Source organism: Macrobrachium rosenbergii, chromosome 22 (genome assembly GCF_040412425.1).
Source record: "Macrobrachium rosenbergii isolate ZJJX-2024 chromosome 22, ASM4041242v1, whole genome shotgun sequence".
In the NCBI taxonomy this organism is placed as follows: domain Eukaryota; kingdom Metazoa; phylum Arthropoda; class Malacostraca; order Decapoda; family Palaemonidae; genus Macrobrachium; species Macrobrachium rosenbergii.
The window spans coordinates 25,870,891-25,897,136 of NC_089762.1; the positions used below are offsets into that span (position 1 = coordinate 25,870,891).

Here is a 26,246-nt window from a genome sequence, read left to right on the forward strand (position 1 = left end):
TATCCAATGTTTTAACCTAACTGCACCCAAAATTTCTTGCATACCAGTGATTTTCCCAACTGACTAAAATGACCCAATAGACAACATTTCATTCGAATATACTTCTGTGAATAAGATAGAAATCATCAACACACAATCATGTGGAACAGATATAATTTCTGACTCGTCGGGATATCTCTCATGGAATAAGGGCGTATATCCACTGGGCCATACAAGTCTAAAGAAGCTGGAACCTGAGAATATATAACTATACATACTGACTCATGACCCAATATAACATTTCATTCGAATATATGGATGTAAATCATACATACATTTGTTTTGCTTTCCACCTGAGACCTGGGTTGATCCCGACGTGAGTCAGAAATTTATTTCTGTTCCACAAAATACCTGAGAGACCTGGGTTCGACATATACAAAATTTATCTCTGTTCCAGTGATATTTTGATGATTTTTATCAAGTATATCCCTTTATCTCCTTAGAAATGGTGATTTAATCGCATTGACCTTCCGGTTTCTGTGCAATTCTGTAGAGTTAGGTTCCGGCTTCTTTTAGACTTGATGGCCTTAGCGCCCTGTCAATGGATCAAATGGAAACGGGAATCGACACAATCATTTCCCTTCGCAACACCGAGTACTTGATGTGTGGCTATATATATATTCCATATTAGATATATAATATATATATAACGCCGCGCTTTCCCCATATATATATATATAGTCATAATTTATTTCTGTTCCATATGATTGTGTGTTGATATTTCTATATATATATATATATATATATATATATATATATATATATATATATTCTTAGGTAATACGGATTTTTAAAATTGTCTTCTGCTTGATGAAAGACTGCCTTCAGCTATCGGGTATGCCATGTAAAATGAAATAACAAATTTTTCAAAATTAAGGATTTTGTATTTTAAGTATTGCAAATATTTATAAGGTGTGGATGGGGATGGGGGTAAACTAAACGACTCTTCTTCAGTACAGTTAGATTTATAGTTAGGGGTAAAGAGACCTGATGTGGACCTCCAGACTCCGTCCAGCCGACAGAGGCCATCACTTCTTTAATGAATTATGACCTCTTTATAAACACATCGAAATATTTTAACCCCTTTATTAATTATGAAATCAATGAGCTCAAGTTATAGGCTCTTTAGAAGGTAAAGTTTGAAGTAATCTGAATATCATAGGGTAGGGGAGCTTAGATTTTATGATGCCCAGTAAAAAATTAAGGATTAAACTGAAGATATAACACTGAAGTAGAGTGAACTATTGCATTGAAGAATAAAGACTTTAGGTTCTTCATCCAGAAAAGTTCTTAAAATTAGGAAAAGCAGCCACAGTGAAAGTTGAGAATAAGTTCGAATTGAGAGAACCGACTTGAGACTGGGGAAAGAAAGGTACAGAGGACTGAGTGTTTGGAAAAGCCATTCAGAGGAAAGAGACCTAAAGGTTTAATCCTCTATGACTTACATCTTCATGTCTCTCTATATACTGTTCATTATTATATTTATGATAAAGTAAATACGAATTACCTAATGTACCCTATTCCTTCATTATTTCTGTTTTTTTCAGCTGGGCCACTGGTGAACCAAGCACCGGAGATTGCGTTTGCATTTCCAGTGGCATGTGGAGGAGCAGACCTTGCTCTGATAAGATAAAGTAAGTATATTAATCGACCTCTCTGGTAACAGTGAACATTATAATAACTGGAGCGAGTGAGTTTCATTTTGACCGAAATCAAACACCTCTTTTCTCAACTTTCTCCTCACTAACAGGTACATTTGTGAAAGAACCGCACCTTAGCTCAGCGATGATCTCTGATTCTGGCAAATGGAGGGAAAAATGGATAACGACCCTTGGCTGTTTTAGGCTTATACGTATGAATGCTCACGGCATTTATGTGTACCATCACTGAAGATTCCTGGCTGATTCTGATGCACTAAACCTTTCTCTACTACAGAAAGGATGAAGATAGATGTGGCAATGAGTAAGGTTCAATTTTAACTAGAATTAGTGAACACTAATGTATAATTCTGTTTATTGTTGTTACAAATGCCTCTGCGGTATTGGATTCCAGACAGGCCACCGCCAAGCCATTAATTACTGAAGGCCATTTGTAGTTGCTTAACTAAGAAGGTCACTCAGACTCAACATCTGGTAAGACGAGCAATAACAGGAAAGCTTTTGGGGCTAAATAAGGATCTTCTTACCTTTTACCCATTTTCTTAGTTTATAATCTTGAGCTTGTAATTATCTATTATCATTACCGCACTGTTGAGAGCTAAGATTACGCAGATGACACGTAGATTAGGAATATTAAAGAGCAACTTCAGAAACTAGTGAGAATTTGAAAGCGTTTCCTAGAGGAGAAAGCTGAGAAAGATTATAAGAGTAAGAGGAAACTAGGAAACTGTAAGCTGGAGTTGTGAAAGTTAAGCCCCATGGTGGGAGAATGGAAGCAGTTGATTCATATAAATATTCTGATACTTAATGCCATATAGTGGATGATGGTAAGACGAGAGAAGAGGGGACTCACAAAATAGAAGCAAGGAAGACAGCACAGAAAACGTACAGAAGATCAGGAAGTGACTTGAAGCATAGGTAGGAATGTTAGAAGGGATTGTTGAACTATGTCTTCGTTGCTGAAGATAAGTGTAGATATTAAATGTAAATGAAAGAAAAAGACTGAAGCTGTTGAGATGAATTGTTCATGTTGTATATGCGTCATAAGAAGGATTGGGAAGATAAGAACTCTGAACTTGTATAAAGGTTCTTGTAAGTGAAAAGATGGGTCGCAGTGGTTTCAGATGGTTTGGTCATGTAGGAAGAATGGAGGACGATAGTTTGGTGACGAGAATGCATACTCTGGAAATGATAGAAGGTAGGAGGAGAAGAATATCTAGAAAATACTGGGTAGATGCTTTGCAAATACTGGAAAGGAAGAGCTTTAATATTCGGGAAGAGTAAGATTACATATAAGACAGATGTGAATAGCACAGTTTGTATAGATTTAATAGTGGCTAATGTTGTGAAGGTTTTTTGCACAGTGTGTCATACACAAATGAGCAGTTAAAGTAGGAATGTAGAAATGACTATTGCTTTGCTTTTTTCCTGGAGCTACATACAGTAAGTGTAAAAGGCTTGTGGTAGATGGTGCGTCTGAATAAGGGAAAAGTTCCAAATGAAGAGCTGAGACAAAGAATTTTATGGACATAACTTTGCTAAGTATACTAAGGAAAGTGTTTGGTAGGATTTTGATTGAGAAGGTAAATGACAGGTCTTATTGGGGGTTTAGAAAGGGAAGAGAGCACATGGATACAGTGTTTGTTATGAAAACGTTGTTTGAGAAATTTGGAAGTAGATGGAAAAGCTGCATGTGTCATACACGAACAGATAACAAGCTTATGATAGAAGTGACGGAGAGGCATCGAGGGAAGTTGCTGAGAGTAAATTCTAGAGAGAGTTCAAAAGTTTATATGATGGAAATGAAGCATATGTTAATGTTTTTAGGTTTGAATGACTAGTTTGGTGTAAGAATGGACCTGAGACAAGGGTGAATTATTTCTTCTTGGCTGTTTAATAGCCATATGGATGAAGTCATGTGGAAGTCAGATAAAGGACAGCAGCTGTAGAATAAGAAGATGGTTGTGGAAAGAGTGGAATGACTGATGTTTGCAGAACAGTACGGTACTGACTGGGGCCAGTGAAGAGGAACTGCAGGAAGTGTTTTCAAAATGAGGAAAATGAAAGTAAATGCCAGCAAGAGTAAATTTTTAATGGTAAAATTGGGAACCAAGCAGGGAATGTTAATATGGATAATAAGAGAATGGAAGTAGTAGATGCTTATAATTATTTCTCAGTAAGGATTTTGGGTGATGGTAGGACAAGGGAAGAGGTGGTCCACAGAGTTGGTGAAGCAAGAAAGGTAGCAGAATGTGTACAGAAGATTTGGAGGAAACTTGGAGAATCTATGGAAGCGAAAGCTGGAATGCTTGCAGGGATTGTTGAACCAACTCTCCTGTATGGAAGTGAAGCGCACATGTTGAATGCAAAAGAAAGAACGAAGACGGACTCTCTGGAGATGAAATATATACCTAATATATGTGGTGTAGGACAGACTGAGAGGGTAAGTGTGGGGGAAAAGATTAAATCAATAGTTTTTAGATGGTTAGTCATGTGGAAAGAATGGAAGGTGATAGTTTGATTAAAAAAGTATACAGTTTGGAACTGCTGGGAGGAAAGATAAGAAGAGGATCCAGAAAGGGATGGATAGATGGCATGAAAGAGGCCATAGAAAGTAAAGCCCTCGATATCCATGAAGTGAGAGAGTGCAAGCAAGTTAAGAGCGGATGGTGTAGTGCGTGTGCAGAGATTTCAGCGCGCTGCTGGTGAGCCTTTTACGTAAGTGCATGAAGCTACTAGTGCTGTGGAATTTTTCTGCACAAGGAGTTCATTCACGATTCCACCGCGATTCAACGGTATAAGTGTAAATGTGTCGGTGATCATTGTCTTTTATTTCCTTGCTAGCCAACCCTGAAAGGGAGGCCGCTTAATGTTGGCACACACACTCAATATATATATATATATATATATATATATATATATATATATATATATATATATATATATATATATATATATACATACATACATACATACACATACATACATACATACATACATACATACATACATACATACATACATACATACATACATAGGAGGTTTTCCTCCAGATCAAACACAGAAGTCTATGAGGAACTGGAAGTTTTCCTTCAAAATAGGCCCAGCTTAAATAAAAAAAAAAAAGTGTCCATGCTTTAGTGTGAACTGCAATTCAGTGTTTTTCAACTATAGTACCCTAGTGTGAACTATTAGTGCGTCACAGGACATTCCAAACGGAGTTGCCTCATTTGTATAATATTTGGGTTTTAAGGCTAAAGTGGGTACCTTTCGTGATATTTGTAACTCATATTGCACAAAAGTCATACTCTTAATAATAACGCATGTATGTATGCAGCTAGCTGGAACGAATTAAAAGGTTATTTATTACAGAAAAGTCTTGCAATAAGTTTTGCATAAACATGAGAACCATGAGAAAGTTTCTACTGATTAGAAGCCCAAGTATGAGTTACTTTTTTCCCATAACAGATTATATATTTGTTATATAGGAGCACTAACTGAAAGCATGAAACATAGAACTGTATTTAAATGTACAAATAAATTCGTTCCTTGTTCTTGGAATTCCTCACCAATTAATGAAACCTCGAACTGAGGTGTAAGTGTTCACGAGTATCAGCTATCATTCTTCAGTATCAAGAAATCCTCATGGATAATGGAATTTCTTGGTGACCAAAACTCAGTAATGCCATAAAGTGGTTCTCTAAATTAAAACCAGACAATGAACCCAAGGACTTCTGGATTATCTCGGTTGAGAAAATGAACAAATAAATGTATTATATTTTGTTTGATGAATGTAATTAGTTTAAATGCAATAGCAATAATAACCAACAGTGTATGTATAATATATTTTCTTAAGTTTCAGGAGGACTTTTGTGGATTAGACTGCCATTATAAATTGTCATGGTATCCCTTTATTTTACTTTTATTAAATTTCTGGCTTTACGAACGTGTCTATCTGAATGGTCATTACACTTCCTTCGGGTGAATTTCATCTACAGCTGACTGAGAATCTGGAACTTTCCAGAACTCGGAAGTCAAGTGTGCTAAATCTTCTCTTTTTGAACTGTAAAAGTTTGTGAAAGAGGCTTAGGAATATATCCAGTCATTATTTCGGGCAACCGTGTGTAACATTTTAGTCGAACACAGACAGGTCAATCGTGATAACTGGCTGGCGTTGATGTATGAAAAAGATACCAAATAGTGAGAATGCTGCTTGTCAACTTCTTTGTGCCTCTATTACACATGACAGTTCCTAATAGCTATTCAGCTGGGGTACTTGATTTACTATACTACTAAGATTATGTCGTCCATATATAGTTAATAAATCATCATTTGTAATAAGCCAAGGAATTATTTGAATGAAGAGTAAGTTGGTTCTAGGTGTTTCTTCTGCTTGGAAGATTGATAGGTCTGATGAGGCAAATTGTGGTACAGCTTCCTCAAACTGTGAGATACTATTTCCTCAATATCCGCTTGATTCAGGGTTGATCAATCAACAAAGTTCTGTGCGTTCCGTTGGCGCCTGGTGATTTGCATATCTTCTGAAAATAATCTTGAAGTAAGAGAAAAGTAAAAATTTGTCCTCCATTAAGGATGAGACTGTCATCATTTCTAGGCTCACCTTGATAAAAAAAAAAAAAAAAAACAGTTTACAGATGTACTGATACCCAAATGTTTCTGTGGCAATCCTTAGGTAATGTAAGTCATCAGATTGCATAGTTCTTTATAATTCCTAGCGGCTACTTTCACGTCCTATCATCAGCGAATCCATGGGTTGTTCTTTCCAGCTTGAAGTCAGTGGTTTCTCGTGTTATTAGCTCCCTGACATAGAATTTTATAAATTTAACCATTTTCCTTGTCTGGGCTTTATTAACATTTTTCTGGACTGTATCAGTATTTTTATAAACTGTCGTGATATTTCAAATTTGAAGTACGCACTAACAATGCCATGCTTCATATACCAGTTTATCAAAATACTGATACAGACAGAAAAATGTTAAAAATTAAAGGTATTCTCCTTTTACTTAAAGATTTCAGTGCTAACGAAGCATTTACGTAATAATGAAATAATAATGAAAACGGCATTTATAAAAAAAACTCTATTGACAATACCTGAAGCTGTGTCTGCTATAACAAACCCCATGTATGTTATGTGACAAATTCTAAATCGGCAAAACTAGAAGTGTATTAGAAAAGGGAAATAAACAAAATAAGAATGCATAAAATATGCAGATAACAACACAGTAGTTTTGCTCTTGTTAGCTAAAACAATTATGCTATCAAGTGGAAATGTTCTAAAAAGATTTGTGTACGCTGATAATATGTAGGGACACAGTACTGAGTGTAGTTTTAATATAGAAATTTATGAGAAGTGTATGAATATCAGCTTGTTGTTTCATATTCCTGTATGTTCGTTTCTACTGTTTGCCACCATAGCGTATACATATACAGTATATAATGCAAAAATCAACTGCTTTTGATAAAATAGATTGTATAGAGGAGTCATTCCTGTTCAAAGAACAGACTGACTATCCACGGATGTTCCAGGATGTTCCCTAATGCCCTCCCTGTATTACTAGGGATGAATGTGGTTATGTTCAGGTCCTCTACAATTCCACCTCGGATGACCCAGGATTGAAACACTATGGCTTTTCCACGGAAGTTTTGTACTTGCTCAAAACCGCAAGGGCTCGACGGCGTTCTAGTAGGCCAAGGCTTTACAAAGGTTCTCTACGGATATCCAACGTTTCTCACGGTTTTTCTTCCTTGGCTATCTAACTGTGTAACGTCGGCATAGTTATCCCATCCACACTGTCTTCTGTTTTTATCCTATATATATATATATATATATATATATATATATATATATATATATATATATATATATATATATATATATATATATACTCCTTTGGCAACCGTGCCTGTCCTTACTGCTTCCGCAATTGCTACATCGGCAATGAGTGATTCCGTATGCACATCAAAAGTCTTGGATCACCTGGCTCCAATTTCTTATGAAACAATGCAAATACCCTAAGTATCCCAGATGAATAATTATAATATCCGTACCTACAAGGATCCGAGGGCATATTTCAAGGATGACCCAGATGTTTTAAATGGTCTAATCCGATACTAACCAGCACATGTGGGGTAATAAACTGAGATGGTGAGGTGAAGGCTTTACACTGTGCCTTCTCTGCATGTGAGTCTTTGTAATGAAAAGTCAGTCCTGCCCGAGAGCTGTAGTTAATTATTTTGCTTTTAAACGCCAGTTAAATTAACATGCATGCGTGCATTCACACTTATATTATGGATATTATACACCCCAAGCGACTTTTTCTCCTTATAATGGGATGGTACTAGACGAGCAGCTTCTTCTGGTTCTCAGCAAGCAATATATATATATATATATATATATATATATATATATATATATATATATATATATATATATATATATATATATATATATGTGTGTGTGTGTGTGTGTGTGTGTGTGTGTGTGTGTGTGTGTGTGTGTGTGTGTATCATCGTCATCATCGCCTTCAATACAACGTGATTCAGAGGGAGGATTATTTGGCTATAAATACACTAAAGGATAGCCAGTTCCTCCTAGCACACAATTCTTAGCTGACTAAGGATAGGAAAAAACCTTGCAAGAGTACACTTGTCAAAGGTGAAAACTGAGAAATAATAGAAGAGATAAAGAAGTCCATCTAGACCAGAAATTTCTCAGAACAAAGAAGAAATCATTGCTGAAGAAATCAGAAAATTGTTTTTCGAGAGTAACGGAAAGTGGCAAATATGAAAACGGAAACTTGGAAATATAACAGGTGAGGAAGTAAAACCAGTGGTAAACAGTCTAATTTATATATATATATATATATATATATATATATATATATATATATATATATATATATATATATATATATATATATATATATATATATATATATCGTCAAGATTGAGAGTAAAGAACTACAAGAAAGTCTGACTTAAGTTCTGTCGAAAATAGAAGGAAACATAATTCATCCAAAAAAAAGGAAAGAAATGACACGTCTGTCATTGCATAAAAAGTAAAGAAGATTTTAAAAACAGTAGGGGAATGTTTAGAACGAATGGGGTAGGAAAAATCTTTGGAAAAAATCTGGAGAGGAAAATCAAAAGAGATAATGAAGAGGTAAAATGAGTAGGTTCCAAAGTGGAGGCAATGAAACAAGGACAGTCAGCTAACAATGAAGACGATGAGTAAAAAAGATAAAGCAAATTATGCCGATATAAAAGCACACTTAAGAGGAAAATACGTGGATGAGGTTTCTGTTCTCTGTATGCAAGGTAACAAGGGTCCTTTAATCTCATGCAATAAATAAATAGATAGATAAATAAATGAATAAATAAATAAATAAATACATTTTAAAAAGCGGGTCGCCGAATAGGTAAACAGAAACCTCGCAAATTATGCAGTATATTGTCGACAATAAGTTAGTAATTTGCAGTTGAAACACTTGTCAAAAATAAGGAAAGAAAATGCATCTACCAGCAATTAGCTAATTTGCCCACAGACTGGTTTTGTGGACTGAACAACTAGGAATCAGAAACCCGGAATTCGCCCCGGACTATGTCAGGAACCATCCCGTCGACGGTTGATCGATTCAGCTGGTAAAAGAGTAGGCCTATAGGCAATCCTTTAAGGGGCTCGTACCTCGTGCAATTCCCTTGCATGTTTACAGTACTAATGTTAATATATGTTTCACTTTTGATTTTATGTAGTCTGAAAATTCTTTTACTGATCATTTTCCGCTCTTCAGTTTTCCCTTTGATGAGTCTTGAAATGAGAAAGACGTCATATACGGCAAGCCATTGTCTTCGTGGTGAGGCCGTTGAACAACAGAATCTGCTTCTCAGTTCATCGTAAGTTGGGCACTACAGTAGGGTATTTTTAATCTTCTACATCACATGATAGGCATCTAGTATAATCTTAGCATATCTTTTCAGATTTCCAAGTTCTTGTGTATCCCATATCTAACAATAATGTCAGTTTTTTGTAGTTTTTATTAGATGAGGTTGTCGTTTCCTCCATTTTTTCTACCCTCACTGTGTCTCGATCATAACTTTCTTTTTATTTTCTAACTAAGTTTTCTTCATTTTCTTTCACTCGAATTTTGATTTAATTCTACCAGGTATTCTTTTCCTCGGTTGATCTTCATAGGACTTATTCTCCAGCTGGTCTGTAGTTATTAAATCCAGAAGATCAAACAGTTTATTTTTCACGTCTTGTCATAATGGATGATGAGCTTTTTTCCTAATCTCATTACAAAGCAGGCAGTATATCCTGGAGCTTTAAAAATGTCTTCGTTTACATACTGTAACTTTTTTGGGCGAGGGGGAGAGGCTTCTAATTTCTAGTTCTATTTTATTACTTCCATGGGTTGCACGAAGCAGACTGCAAATTCTCAGTCTGTTTTGCCACTTTTTATTTTATCGCAGTATTTGTTTTTATTCGGTGAAAACACATATTTAAACTGATTTGTTTGAGATCAAACCTATCATATATTATATAACATTCTTTCCTTTGTTTATGGTGGGTCCGCAGATAGATGTTATTTTTAATTATAATTTTAATGATTTGTTTTTATCTTCAAGTACGTGAGATTAGATTACTCTTTTATCACCTTATGTAATATCTGCTATATTGAACTGATAATTTGCAAACTTTACCTGCTTATGGACGGCTGAGTCCATCACATCATCTTTGTATATCTATGAATGTGATTGCTCTATCTGTGACGTTTATTCAATTGCTCGTCAGAATTTTAGTTACCGCGCATAGCACCAAATTTACTTGAAAATTCAGGATTTCAAGGCATTTCAAGAAATTCGTATATATCTTTTAAAGAATATGTAAAAATTAACAACTTTTGCATTAAAATTTTAGAGAACGAGTGACAAGTACATGTTACGAATTTTAAGGAATATGATGTAAAGAAAGTAACCAATGTGAACGTTAGTGTACACGAACGATACCTTGACGCGCAAGCATATGTATGTTGACTGTGGTGCAATTGTTATCTCGAATATTCGTAAACATATGAAAATTAATTATGGGGAAAGACAAATGTGGACAACGGACGAAAGGCAACAAAAAGGTACGTGATGTGACATGGATTCATAGAAATTGTGTCGTAGTGGCACAATACGTCAAAGCTAGGCTAACAGTTTACTATCCCAGCCTACGTTGACCTAAGAAGGCATACGCATAGGCTGGACGAACTCAGGATACGGTATAACGTAGGGTGAAGTAACTTGGTAACCTATACCGTTATTAAAATGTGGTGTAATTGCGTGCAATTACGACAGTGCATACTTGAACGAGTTTCCCCAAGCATTGTAAAGTAATCTACTTCTCTGCTGAAGTCTAAGGATATAGCCTAAGCCTAAATAATAAAAGTATCGGTGGATTAAGTTTTTAAATTATTTTTACTTTGCTTTCATTGAACGCAAAGTTCAGCCATGGCTCCACAAGTCTGTACTGATTAAAAATAGATTAAAGACAAATTTCAATAAGGATGTATCCTAACACAAATTAACCTTAACCTATCCTATCCTGTGTTGCCCTGCCCCGATCTAGCCAGAGTGTCCTTTGGGTAGATCTAAGTAGTAACTCCTTGGCGGCAATTTCCTTTTAACTTTACTTGTTCTACAGTTTTATGGTTGCTAATTATGGATTTATCTTCAATTTTTGTCACACGAATGTAATTAATCCCTGAAGTCCATCCAGCAAGGGGTTTCCATATGCAATTTTCACAAGACAGAGCATAGGTATGTCTGTTTGGAACGGTTCATATCCTGTCCGGCAAGTGCAATAACTTTTTAATGTATGGGTACCCCCCCGGGTGTAGGTAGTTAACCCTGCTCACTTTCAGGGAAGAGAGGAACAACTTGGCAAAGAGCCTCAGTTTGTTTCTGCTGGCTTATGACAAAGGTTGTGAGCTCTCAGCTAATTTTGGAATTCGTTTGCTTTACTGGTTGTTGGTTTGAGACAAATTGATGAAGTATGTTTTCCTTTTGTTAGTGTTCGGCAATTTAGTAGGTTTTCTTAGAAAACCAAAGTTTTCATAGTTTTGACATCATTGTTGAATAGGTTTTCTTAGAAAACCAAAGCAAAGGCTTTTTCAGTGATTTTGAATTGCTTCTTTCATCATTGAATGAGTAGACTTGTTTTTTCAAATTAAGACTTTTTACAGTTTCGGTAAATTTATCTAATATTTTTACTTGTTCTTTGTCCATGTCTTAAGAGTTACGACTCAATATTGTACTGTATGCTGCCTGTCAGTTTTTCTGCTGACAATCAATCGTTTTTTCGTTGCAGCAAAAAATGGCTGATTGGTTGCTTTGTTTCAGAATATGATTTTGATTGACTTTCACAAAAGCGAGTTGAGTAGATTCACGTACCATTGTTCTCCGCCTTACATGAGGCTATTGGTCGTTTCATGGACAAAATCTGTTCTTTCTTCGTGACGACATTTAGTACTTATCATAAGTGAAGTGGTTAACGAAAAGGGTAACATTGTGCTGAATGAGTAGACTTAGGGATTTCCAAAACAATGGAAAGTCATAAATTCTCATCTATTCAAATTAATCATTTATGCGGAAGAAATAAAGGTCAGATTCAGTACACAGAAAAATGGGAAAAGCAACAGTTAGGATGATAATAAGACTACAGTTAGTCAGGAATCTGCTAGGTCTAATAGTAGCATTGATATTCCTCTTGTATCTGTTCCTTTAATGTCCCCTGTTCCCAGTTCTTGAGCTTTACCACCTGATCCTTTACCTGGCTCCCTCTCTTCTGACCCCAGTGCCATTGCCAACCTTGAGTCAAGATTCAGTTGGAAGTTTGAGTTGATCATGGAACCTATGGCCCAATCAGGGACTTCAGTTCGTGCCTTTATGGACCAGGTGAGTAAAGTGAGTGCTGATAGTGCTATTGAAGTGTTGGTGGAGGAGCTGGCTGCCCTTCCTGCCAATTCTCCTAGGCAAAGATCCCTGGCACACCCCTGAACTTGGGAGAAGCTGAGTGGCTCTCAAGCACCCAGTAGCTCCTGAGGGCCCAGCAGTGCCTAGTAGCTCCCGATTGCCCTGTCTCCTCTTCTAAGCGCTCGACACCAGCTCCAGCTTTTGCAGCACCAGCTTTCTTGCATTAGGCTCTTGCTCCTTCAGCTGTGGATCAGTCTTTGGCTCTTATCCAGCAGTGACTGGATGACATCCTAGGTTTTTTTGAAGAAGACTCCCTCTGCCGCTAAGTCTGTTACAGAATTATCCTTATCACCAGTGTCGTCTGTTGAGGAGGAGTTGAATAAGGATTTGGACGAAGATCCCTCTCCTGCATTTCCTGCTTCGTAGTTGTCCTGCTTTTCTCTTGCCAGCGGCTCCATCCTCACCTTCTTCCACGCCCCAGATGAGCAGTGGACCTGTGGAGTCTTCCAGGTTGCCCAAAATGGTGCTGTCTACTTCGACAAGGATGGCGCTGAGCAAAATAGAGAATTGGCTCTCAGTCAAGAGGGAGCAAGGGAAGGCCTCCTTCAGTTACCCCTCTTCCTGGCTGTCACACAGAAGACATTCTTCTTATGCCACCAGAGAAGCTCCTTCTTTGGGTGCCACTGCCTCCTCCCAGGGATACTACCCCGGGCTCACTGATTTCTCACGGAGGTCGGCCTTTTCAGCGACCAAAGTAATGTTTTCCGCAGCGGAAATTGATCATTTGCTTAGGAATCCGCTCATAGTTTTTGAAGCAGTTAGTTTTTTGGATTGGTTGGTGGGCTCTCTTGCATGGAAGATACAGGACTGCTTTTCTTTCCCTGCAGACTTCGACTTGGATTTTCTTGTGGTCCTTCTTGTGCTGATAAAGGCATCAGAGACGGGTCTTGAGAGTTAGCCTCTCTTTTTACAGTGGGTGTTTTGAAGAAGAGGGAACTGTCGTGTTCATACACCACCAAGGGAGCTACTACAGCTCAGAAGTCTGCGATCCTTTTCTCCCCTCACGTTTGCGATTATTTGTTCCTGCAATTGATGGTTAATGAGACTGCGTCGACCTTGCAAAAGAAGCTGACTCAGGACCTTTTGTCGCAGTCTTCAGGGCGCCCAAATGGATCTTCCCTCTTTCAGTACCAGGTCAGCCTCCCCTCTGCAGCCTTATCGCTTTCGTGGAGGTCAACAAAAGTCTCAATCTAGACCTCAAACCAATGTCTGTTTTTTGTCTCGATCCATTAAGAAGTCCTCAACTAGGTCTTCCTCAAGGAAGTGAAGACAAAGTCCTCTGTGCCCCAGTAGGTGCCAGGCTCCTTCTGTTTTGGGAGAGGTGGAGTGGGAAAGGAGCAGAGAAGTGAATTGTGAAAGTCCTAAGGGAGGGCTACTCTATTCTGTTTGGGAAAAAACCTCTATTAGTCAAGAAGTCCATTGTCTTTACTACCAACTCTGTAGGCTCAGAGAGGTTTATAGCCCTCTTGGAGGAAGTTTCCTCCCTCTTCAGAAAGAGGGCAGTAGAGGTAGTCAAAGATGTGAGCTCAGAGGGGTTCTACACTCATCTCTTTGTAGTCCCCAAGTCTTCAGGAGGGTGGAGACCGGTCCTCAAGTATTCACTCACATTCTTGCCCCTCTTGCAGGGTGGCTTCATCTCATGGGCATCAACATCTCACTCTACTTGGATGATTGGCTCCTTCACTCCCCAACAAAGGAACAATGCATGGAGAACCTTTGAAAGACCCTTCTTCTAGCCCAGGTTCTAGGCTTATTAATCAATCTTCAGAGGTCCCAGCTGGTTCCGTCGCAGGAGATAGTATATTTGAGGATGATGTTGAACTCGCAGATTTTTCGGGCTTTTCCGTCCCCCAAGAGAATGGAATCCTGTCTATAAATGGTAGACGAGTTCCTCTCCCTTCAGACCTGCTCAGTCAACAAATGGATGAGTCTTCTCGGGACTCTGGCATCCATAGAGCAGTTTGTTTCCCTGGGGAGGCTTCATATGAGAGTTCTATAATTCTTCCTCAGAGCCAGCTGGGACAGGAAAAGTCACCCAGACACTTTTGTTTTTTCTGTGACCCAGGAGGTCAAGAGGCACCTGCTTTGCTAGAGTTCCAAAGACAAGTTGCTGAAAGGGATGCCCCTTCTCACTCAGAACCCCGACCTAAACTTTTATGCAGACGCGTCAGACATAGGCTGAGGAGTTCTTCTGGGAGACAGGGAAGTCTCTGGAACATGGTCACCAGAGCATAAAAAATAGCACATATATGTGAAAGAATTAAAGGTGATTCACTTGGGGTTGCAATCCTTTGCTTCAGAGGTGTTCGGCAAGATGGTGGCGGTCCACTCGGACAATACCACAGCCCTATCTTATATCAGCAAGAAAGGGGGAACATATTCTTTCTCCCTCTGCGAAGCAGTGAGGGATCTTCTCCTGTGGACAAACCGGAATCTGACAAGAATCATGACCAGATTTGTCCAAGGCAAACTGATTGTCTTAGCAGACCAGCTGAGCAGACACAATCAGGTCATCCTCACAGAGTGGACTTTAGATCCACTAGACTGTCTAGACCTATGGAAACTGTAGGGAAGACTTATGCTGGACCTCTTCATGACTTCCAGGAACCATCGTCTCCCTTTGTTTTGTTCGCCAGTTCCAGATCCCTTAGCATGGGCAACGGATGCCATGCTGCAGGACTAGTTGAACAAAGACCTGTATCCCTTCCCTCCATTTGGCATGATAAGAGAAGTCCTGAACAAGCTCCAGTCCCACCAGAATGTGTCATTGACGTTATTAGCCATATTTTGGCCTGTAAGCGAGTGGTTCCTGGAGCTTCTGGTAGACTTCCCAAGGCTTCTACCACAAAAGCACAATCTTGTCAGACAACCCTACTTCAGATGGTTTCATCGAGGGTTGTCCACTCTAGCTCTGACAGGTTACAGACTGTCAAGAAACTCCTCAGAGTTAGAGGATTTTCAAAAGTGGCTGCAACAGCTACTGTGAAATGTAGACATCAGTCATCCAGTAACGTTTACCAGAACAGGTGGTCTATCTTCTGCACATGGAGCAGAAGAAATGGCATTTCATCTTCTCAGGCAACTGTAACAAATCATGGATTTTCTGTTATTTCTGAGGACCTCGAGAGGCTTGTCCTCTTCAACTATTAATGGCTACAGCACCATGCTCAGCTCTGTTTTTCGGCATAGTGGCCTGGACCTATTCACAAATCAGGACCTCTCAGATCTTATTAAGTCATTTGACACTTGTAAGCAGAGGAATACAGAGCTAATATCGTGGAATTTAGATGTTGTCCTAAAATGGCTCTCAGGTCCTCATTTTGGACGCCTTAGCTCCACGTCCTTTAGAAATCTTACTAAAAAGACCCTCTTCTTGGTAGCCTTAGTAAAATTAAGGTGAAGATTACTGTTTTAAGCTTCTCTGTTTTTTCTGTCTTTATGAGTTTTATTTCAACTGGGAGTTTCCTAATTATCCTTAGTATTTTCACCTTGATATCAGTCATACAGCCCAGTTCCAAAGTTCATAAATTTCTTTATTTTTAAATTTGCATTTCAGTGCTTTATATGTTGAAAAGTGTAAAAGAGGCGAGACTCTTGCGAGACTCTTACCAAAGAATAAACCTGCTCCTGTAAAATGGTTTACTCAGATTTCTTATTTGTGGCAATATATTTGATATGTATTAATATTTTTGCATTCATTTTTGTACTTTGCTTCCTTGCGCAATATAAGAATGAATATTATGCACATTGTGATTACAATAATTGTGTTGTAAAACCTAATTTCTCTTTTCTCAAAAGCTGACTGGTCAAAAGGCCAAAGTGCTCTATTCATCTAGTTTTAGTTGCAACATTGTATTTCAGTGTTTTTGAATTTATGTTGATTCCATTTCTGTTATATATGGTTATCAATTATCATCAACTTATTTTATTCTTTTATACTTATTTACAGCCTTCTAGTAGTGGGAGAACAGCAGAGTTATTGGGTGGTGCCACAGGTTTTGTCGGCTTCAGTGCCTTACAGGATTTGGGGTATGTTCCTGCTGCTTCACAGGGAGTACTTACGGATGACAGCGCTATTTCAACTGAATTTCGGGTTACTCTGAGGAAAATGACCAAAAAAGATGCTACCACAAAAATTAAGGTATTGGGAATATGTTTTGCTTTTTGTAAGATGCATTCAGTTTAGAATATTGTTCAAATTTTTGCTTTATAAATTACTTCCACCTCTTTTTATTTAGGCTATAAGGGTTAGGTCCCAGATCCCCTTCCAGTGAATAACAGCTTTTTGCAGGTTCATGTTATGATTAACATAATCTGTCTGAAGCTGCTTCAATCTACCGTAGGCTAGGGTATGCATGAATGATATCTTCAGAATTACTATTAAAGTTCTCACGTACCCTGTACTTCATAGTATTGTAACTAGAAATTTTGCAAATATCTTTTGAAAGAATTTAAAAGTGCATTTTTTTTTTTGCAAAATAATCTTTCAATACCAAAATAAGTGATAAAAAATGTTAAGATCTGTAGGCAGTATCAATTTGCCCCCTTTTTTTTTTTTTTTATAGCTTCAACCCACGTCCTCCTCAGGCTTCCTCAGAAGGGACCAGCATTGGCTCTTGCAATTCTAGGGACTACCTTGATCTTCCAAGTCACAACTTGACTGTAGCTCTCATAGCCTTACTAGCTCCCATTGTATGCCTCTTTTGGATGTGTAATTGTATTTTTTGCATCCCAAGGCCATGTTCTGGACTGTTTTTGTCCTTTCTAAGCATGTTAGAAAGCTTAGTACTGTTTTCTACAAAACCTCTGAATCCAGCATTGGTGATCTTGGGAACTTCTGTGAGCCCTGGAATTTGTGGCTGAAACTCTCCTTCTGATAAGTAGCTTATGGTTGGGCTTCCTTGCTTATGCTGTCTTGCCCTGCTCCTCTTCTGTAGGGCCCTACCCTCATTCTTCTCCATTTGCTTCCCTCAAATTGCCAGAATCTTCTTGTTTCAAGAGCTCTTTTTCATGTTAGCTTTGACAGGATCCTGGTCAACAGAGATATTTTATCGGAGGTCCTCACACAGCCCATGCATGGTCAAGGTTCAAGCACCCTTCTTTTCTCAGCTGTTCATTCTAACAGGCATCTCCCTGCTATATTTTAAAGCAGGATATTGATGTTGGCAAGTTTCTTTCACTTGATTTTATATATGCGTGTGATGCAGACCAGTTGGGTCTTGTTGTTGAGGCAGGTCATTTGTTACAGGTCAAGAGGTCCTGGTCAATCATCTTCCATCTCTTCATGACTTCATTCCTCATCCCAAAGTACTCTTGGAGGTATTCATTTTTCAAAGTACCCTCCTTGTGCCTCAGGTGCTTTGTATGTGTACTAATTAGGGTTATATCATCCATCACATTCATTACCAATTGATGTTGCCTGAGTTTCCCAGTTTGTATAAAAACAATTTATTGTAACGATGTTTTTGTTATTACAAACCCTTTAATCATAATAAGCATGAATCACATTTTATGTTGCAGGACAAAGCAAATGAGCCTTTGAAGAGAACAGTAGACACAGATGTAAGAAGTCCAGTCTGTGGGGATTGGAATTCTTACTTCTGTGCCTTCATCATGTGGTCATATCATTGTGCATGGTTTATATAAAATTTATGAGAATTCTGACCATTCTTTCTATTCAGAACTTCTAAGACTACACAATTCACCTTGTAGCATTGGACATGCAGTTCATTTCAAGTCTTACCATTTCTTTAGTGAGATTCATGTAGTTGAAATATTGGAACTTATGAAGTTTAAACATAGTGCAAATGCAGTATTATTGAGCAGGTTCACATGAGCCTTGTTTCACAGTTTTAATGGTTTTGTCTCCTTTGTTTTTCTTTGTAATTTCTCTTTTGTAGTGTATTCTTTTTCTCTTTTCTTACTGGGCAGCTTTCCTTATTGGAGCCCTTGGCTTGTAGCATCCTACTCTTCCAATTAGGGTTGCAGCTTAGATAATAATAATAATAATAATAATAATAATAATAATAATAATAATAATAATAATGATAATAATAATAATAATAATAACAACAGTAGTACTGTAGTAGAAGTTTATTACACTAGTAATGACAAGAATTTACTCCTCACAAATCTCTTTTCTTTTGTTGCTCTCTTCCTTCAGTTTCTACCATACTAAGTTATATGAAAGCATTAGTTCAGTACTGAGAGGATTTTATTGCCAAAGTTGGGCATGTTTAGAAATAATTTTTTGTAATTTTACTTTTTTTTATGAAGAAAATAAGAAAGGTCTTGATATTTAGCAGAGTGTTGCCAACAAAGTCTATGACAAATAGAGAATGACAACATGTTTACACAGTTGTTTTAGTTCCCTATGAAATGAACTTTTGCACCCCCCAGGGTTATTCAGTTTAAGGTGTTTTTGGCTTAAATCATTTGTATTCAGAATTCCAGATTTCATATAAGTAACTCAACAAGTAATTACGTAGCTATAGTTTCTGACTTGCGCGGCAGCCTTTTCTTAAAAATTTGCGGTAGCGCTTCAGTTGTTTTGTGTAGGTGACTAACCCTGCCCACCATCGGGGAACATTGGGAACGACTTGGCAGACAACCTCAATTTGTTTCTGCCGACTCTTGAGTAAATATCAGGTTGTTAACAGCAGCTTTTTTCATGGTTTTCTGTTGTCTTTACTGGATTTTGGTGAATTATTGCTGTTGTATTTTTAGTAGCCTTCACGCTTGTTCAGCTTATTAGTATCCTGTAGGATCAGGATAGTGTTTTTTACTGATTATGTGTGCTTCTAGTTCTTCTAGTTTTTGCTACTGCAGCGAAGGTTGTAAAACCAGATTGATTAAATCTTGCTATGATTCACATACATTTTGCAGCAAGTGTACGGGGAAGGAGTGTAGTAGGGAGTAAACTTGTGCTGAATGTAATGACTGGGACGAGAAAAAGTGGAAAGTACTTAGATCTCACCTAGACAAGTTAGAAAGGAATAGGAAGAGGAAAGCGGCCTCTAGAGCCAAGAGACAAGTGTCACTTAACCTAAAAACCACTCCTAAACCTAGTTTAGGAAGTCTTGCTATTCCTTCTTCCCCTATCCCCACTTTTTCTCCTGTTAGTAGCCCTCCTACTATTAACCTGCATGTACTCCCATGCCTGGTTCCCTTGCTTCTGACCCTAATACCATTGCCAGTCAGGAAGCTAGGTTTGACAAGAAAATTAACCTGGTTGTTAATACAGTGTGGGTGTTAGGACTGTCACTGCAAGTGTTAATGAGCAAAGTGTATGCGGAAAAAGTGACGAGACAGTGTTGTGCAAGTGGAGGAGGTGGCTGCTCATCCCGCCAGTTCTCCTAGACAGGTTCCTGTCCTGCTCCCCTGAACCTAGGAGAAGACATGTCAGAAGTTCAAGGGAGGCCGTTGGTGTTTGCCCACTGGTAGTTGTCTCCTCAGTCAGGCCTGTTGTATGTTCCGAGGTATCAACAGACAGCCACTGGAAAGGCGTCTAGTTGGATGTACACCAGTTGTCGTTTAGTTCTGACAATTCTGGCGCAGACAGGAAGCGCCATAAACACTTTCTTGATTCGTCATGTCTGCTGAAGAGACATCCAGGTGATGTTGGTCATCGTTCTCCACTTCCTGGTAAGTGGTAAATGAAGGCTAGCCTCAGCCCACAGCCATCCTGCAATTATGCTGTGGACCCCTCTGTCCCTGCTTCAGTCCAGCATCTGCTTTCCACATGGGACAGTCCGGAAGCCTTCTCTCCTGAGCGCCCAGCTGTTGAGCGCCCTTACTTGGCTTCCAAGAGCCCAATGAATCCTCTCAGGCACCTTTTGTCATTGTCCAAACACCTGGCTCCTCTAGAGCACTTGCCGCCACTTCCCAAGCTCCCAGTGCCAGCTCCTGAGCACCTGGCGCCAACTCTTCAGTACCAGCCTCCAGCTCCTGTAGGTCAAGACGAGCCGTCAATTGGCTCCCAGTAAACAATAGTTGGCTGAAATAATGAGCTTGAAGAAAGCTCCTTCCGTCTCCAAGCCTGCTCATGATACAACCCTGTCTCCACTCTCCTCAGGAGAAGAGGAGTTTGATCAAGAACCTGCTCAATCTTCAGCCTGTGCAGCTCTTCTTCAGTATCTGCTGGCGAACATTCCCTCCTTTTTCACCCCAGTCTTGCCTGCATTGATCTTTCTGATGAGGAGTCATTCAGATGACAGGGCTAGGCTCCCCAAGGTTGTGCTTTCTTCGTCTTCTGTGAAGGCTCTAGAGAGATTGAGGATTGGCTTTCTGGTAAGAGGGAGCAAGGCAAGGTGTCCTTCACTTTCACTCACTCGCACTTTCCCTCACTCGTGCTTAGTCTGTAGGAGATATCTTTCCTATGTCACTGGGAAAGCTTCTTCTTTGGGAGTCGCTGCCTCCTCCTAAGGGGACTCCTCCGCCTCGTCAACTCTTCCCGTCATTCTGGGTTCTCGTTGGCGAAGATAATGTTTCATTGGCGGAACTAGACCACTTTGTTAAGGATCTCTTCAAGGTGTTCGAAGTCTTTAGTTTCTTGAACTAGACAGTTGGAACACTGGTCAAGAAGAATGAAGACTTCAGTGCTTAGTGGGAGACATTGCCTCGGACTGGCTGGGAGTTCTGTCCTGCGCAGACAAGGCAATTAGAGATGGCTCTCTTGAACTCGCTGCTCTTTTCTCCTTGGGAGTTCCTTTACAACTAAAGGGGTCACTCAGACCCAGAAATTGGCTCTCTTGTTTTTGCCATTGGATCCTCATCACCTGTTCCCCCAGGACACTGTGAGGGAAATTGTTTCAGACCTCCAAAAGAAGTCTACCCAGGATCTTCTGTCACTATCTTCCAAATGTCCCAAGGATTCATTTGCGTTGGCTCCCAAGAAGGCCTCTCCACTCAAGCAGTCCTTTCGTGGAAGTAAGCCCAAGTCACAGCCTGAAGTCCCACTCCAATGTTCGCTTCTCGGCCAGATCCATCAGAAAGATCTCAACAAAGTGTGTGCCTAAGAAATGAGTAAGAAGTCCTTCATGTGCCAGTGGTGGCCAGACTTCTCAAGTTTTGGTAGAAGTGGAAGATCAGAGGTGCAGAACTGTGGATTATCAAGGTTCTGAAGAAGGGCTGTGCCATCCTGTTATTGAAGAGCCCCCTTTAGTCACTTCTCCCATCATGTTGATGGCTTACTCAAGAGGCTCAGTGAAACATTCAGCTGTTTTGGAAGTCTCCCTCATTCTAAAGAGGGCCATAGAAGAGGTTGAGGACATAAGCACAGAGGGCTTCTACAACCATCTTTTTGTGGTTCCCAAAACATCAAGGGGTTGAAGACCAGTCCTTGATGCAAGCGCCCTCAATCTGTTTGTCTGGAAGACAATGTTCAAGATGGAGATGAACCATTCAGTCCTTTCATCCATTCACCAGGGCGATTGGATGATAACTGTGGATATGCAGGACCCATACTTCCACATCCCCATCCATCTGGACTCGAGGAAGTATCTAAGATTCGTCTTCCAGGACAAAGTCTTTCAGTTTTGGGCTCTTTGCTTCGACCTCTGTACAACACCTCAAGTGTTCACTTGAGTCCTTGCTCCTCTAGCTAAATGGCTCCATTTGATAGGCATAAACATCACTCTGTACCTGGATGACAGGCTTCTTTGATCCCCTTCGAGGGAGACGTGCACGAAGGACTTGTACAAGATTCTTCTCTCTCAGGAACTGGGCATTCTCTTCAACTTCTGGAAATCCCAGTTGACCCCGTTGCAAGAGATCCCCTATTTGGGGATGACTCTCAACTCTTGGACTTTTCAGGCTTTTCTGTCTCCCAAGGGAATCACCAGCTATCTTCAGATGGTCCACAATTTTCTAGCCCTCTCGTCTTGCTTGGCCTGTCAGTGGACAAGCCTGCTGGGGACTCTGTCGTCCATCGAGACGTTTGTCAGGCTGGGCAGGCTTCATATGGGAATCCTTCGATTCTTCCTCAAGGCCAACGGGGACAGGAAAACACAGCCGTATGCCTACGTGTTTCCTATAACCCCAGAGGTCAATTCGGACCTGGTATGATGGCTGTCCGAAGAAAGACTTTCAGAGGGAAAGTCTCTTCATCCTCTGAGCCCTGACCCAGACTTCTACTCAGATGCATTGGACCTAGGCTGGAGAGCCCTTCTGGGGAACCAGGAAATTTCAGGGATGTGGTCCCTGGAAGAACAGAACCTTCACATAAATGTCTGAGAGCTGAAAGTGGTTCACTTGTAACAATGCTAGCAAAATTTCTGTTTCTAAGTCATTACCATATCTTAATGTTTTGAAGTAGAATATGTCCATGTCTCCCGCCTCCTTTCAATGTGGGATTCAGCGATGTAATTACTTGGTAAGTTACTTATATGAGTTAGTTAGTTATAAATGATTTGCTTAACCAGACCTCTGAAGTTACTTATATGAAAATGATATTTTCATAATAAAATTAAGTTTCATATATACTTACCAAGTAATTACAGAATCAGAGCCTGTCCTCCCCACCTCTCATGGACATAAGGTCACAAACAAATTGAGGTTGTCTGCCAAGTCATTTCCAGTGTTCCCCGATAGTGGGTGGGGCTAGTCACATACACAAAACAATTGAAGTGCTACCGCGAATTTTTAGAAAAAGGCTGCCGTGTGAGTTAGAAACTATAGCTATGTAATTACTGTACTTGGTAAGTATTTATGAAACTTAATTTTATTATGAAAATATTTTTATTTGCTGAATTCAGCATTTTACAAATTGGATTTCATTCATTCAATCTTGTATTGTACAGCATTATGTTTCCTTGGTCTAAAAAGTGTTCTTGCTCTTACCAGCCTGCCAGTTAAATGCAAGAATTTGCCTGTTCTGCTAGATGCAAGCAAAGGCTTAGAAGACCACATTGTTTTGATTTATTGATAGACATGTCTAATTGAGACATGCAAAAATGGCACTCTTGAGAATGTTATTTATATTCAAAGTAAAGAAATGATCTGTATGTTTGAAAAAATTTTTGATTTCTTTTGAAGGTATTACATTTAGCTTCTTAACAAAGTGATGTCTTATTTTGAAAGGTGTTTATCGGGATAAACTTACTGTTTATCCATGTGATTGTGACTGGCAATAGTGGTGGTGTATTATCATAGGTGTACACCAGTACAATAATAGCTTGACTTATTAACTTTGCAAGCAAATTAATCAATAAAGACTACATTTTTTTCATAATTGTTTTCTCTTTTATAAGGTACAATGCTATCTGAACACAAAGTACACTAGGAATTATGTAAAGGAATGTAGTTAACATTTACATAAGACACTTAAATATAAATGGTTATGCATAATGTAGTCATTATCATGACCCAAACATTAGATAATGTGCATGATACAATGTTTTATAATTTCTAAGTTTTCTTATAGCCAGTTTAGTATACAATATTAACAAAGAGGTATTAAACTTTCATTTCTGAGGTAAAGGCAAATTGTAAGGTTGAATTCACAAAATTTGTAAGTCAGCCTTTTTTTATCAAATGTGTGGACTAAGAAGTTTGTTAATACTTTCAATTACTCATTTTCAGGCATTACAGGAGTTTGAAACCCTTTGTGGAAGTGAAGATCTAGAATCGGTCAAATCGGCACTGCCATTCTGGCCACGGATATACGCTAAATTGTCGATTGATGCAGAAAGAAGGGTAAGCACCATACTGGTGGATCATTGTCCATGGGAAATGTTATACTGTTAACTGAATTGTAATTTAGTAGTAAAATATGTATTGGTTCACATTTCCACTCTGATTTTTCCCCCTTTTCCTGCTCCATCTTTTCTTCTGTACAGCATAACTGTATCATTGATTTTCTCAGTATGTATATTTCCCATGTTTTCACAATAATGCTTACAATTCCACTTCCAGCATTGTCAACTGCTTTACAGTGTTAGTTTGGATTTCATCCTGGGCAAATCTGCTCTGTAAGAGAAGGGATGCAGCTTTCACCAAGGTTGCCTGTTTAATCGCCACTGACTGGCTATTAGCTTTGAGAAATTGGGATATTCTGAACTCCCAATATCTCTTCCCTAAAGATCAGCTTGACATTGCTATTGAGAGACATTGGGCTGATAATAAATAATGATAGACTGGTTCATCAAGCAGTTTCAAAGTCCTCTGGATCTTCTCGCTATGTCATCTCAAGAACCAAACCTCATGCTCCCAAGAAGACTTCAAGTGTAGCATGTACAAGCAGACAGTCAATCTGCTCAATCACTGTCTAAGAAAGTTCCCCAGCAAAGGCCCTTTCAATCTTGCTCTGCCAGAATGGGAAGAGGAGGCAGAGGCAGAGCTAGAGGAGACAGGCCATAGAGTGGGTGCCCCTTACCACTCAATGCCACCAGTATGGGGATGCCTGTTGAGTCACTGGGCTACGTGGCAAAGATTTGGAGTGGAACCGTGGGTAGTAGATGCTCTCTGGGTAGGATATCTACTACCCTTTGACTTTGCTCTTCCTCCTCTCCCATCTGCCTCTCCTTCAACTGACATATGCCCCAGGCTCTCCGAAATTCCTAGCTCTTCAAGAGGAAGTGAGGAAGATGATGGGAAAAGGAGCTGTGGAAGAAGTCAAACATCCTTCTCCAGGGTTTTACAGCCAGGGTCTTCCTGGTCTCCAAAGCCACAGGTGATTAGAGGCCAGTGACAGATCTGTCGACCCTGAACCTGTTCATGAAGAAGACCAGGTTCAAGATGGAAACTCCTCAAACAGTCCTAGCAGCTGTTAGGAGCAATGACTTCATGTTCTTGATTGAAGGACACTTACCTCCAGTTCAATCCATTCCTCCTCCCGGAAGTTTCTTCACTTGAGTCTTGGAGAACTGGTCTTTCAATTCAAAGTACTCTGTTTCAGATTAACAACCTCCACAAGTGTTCACAAGAGTTTTCACACTGGTGTCGACATGGGCTCATTCTTAGGGAATTCGCCTTTTAAGATATCTCGATGACTGGCTGGTCTTAGCAGACTCTCGGGAGAAGTTAATCCAAGACAGGGATCATCCTTGTTTTTGTTGCTGCTTAGGTATGGTGATAAATTTGGAGAAGTCCAATCTTCAACCCAGTCAGAAGATTCTTTACCTGAGATTGATCATAGTTACAGCCACACCGATAGTCTTTCTATCAGATCAAAGGATCGAAAAGTTCAGGATGGTAGTTTGCTCCTTTCTATCCAAACAAAAACAGCTAGCACGAGAGTGGCAAGTGATTATAGGTCTTATGACTTCCCTGGAAAAGCTGGTTACCGAGGCCGCCTACATTTAAGTTTCCTCCAATGGAGATTGAAAGAATGATTGGTCTCCTACAAGGGACTCCCCTATGTTTCAAGTCCCCTTGTTGACAGAAGTGAGAGAAGACCTACTGTGGTGGCTGAATGACGAGAACTTGCCTGTCAGAGTGTCTCTTCATTGTCCCCTCCAGAACTTCTTCTTTTCTCAAGATGCCTCGTATGAGGAATGGGGAGCACATTTGGAG

The 26,246-nt window shown here is 39.4% G+C and overlaps 2 protein-coding genes across 3 annotated transcripts in view; both read left to right on the forward strand.

Annotated features, from left to right (window-relative positions):
- Positions 1-4,075, forward strand: part of LOC136850681 (uncharacterized) — a 210,535-nt gene extending 206,460 nt beyond the window's left edge. Inside the window, exons 11-12 of one of the 2 annotated variants that reach the window (XM_067124478.1) lie at positions 1,587-1,673; positions 1,790-4,075. The gene's annotated coding sequence lies outside the window, so the exon portion shown is untranslated. The remainder of the gene's footprint in view (positions 1-1,586; positions 1,674-1,789) is intronic. The other variant, XM_067124479.1, reaches the window with a different exon arrangement.
- A 6,412-nt stretch (positions 4,076-10,487) lies between these two features.
- Ltn1 (E3 ubiquitin-protein ligase listerin) overlaps positions 10,488-26,246 on the forward strand; it is a 97,674-nt gene continuing 81,915 nt past the window's right edge. The window contains exons 1-3 of the mRNA XM_067124480.1: positions 10,488-10,846; positions 16,684-16,875; positions 24,315-24,428. Coding sequence (XP_066980581.1) covers positions 10,802-10,846; positions 16,684-16,875; positions 24,315-24,428 — 351 coding nt within the window. The 5' untranslated portion in view covers positions 10,488-10,801. The remainder of the gene's footprint in view (positions 10,847-16,683; positions 16,876-24,314; positions 24,429-26,246) is intronic.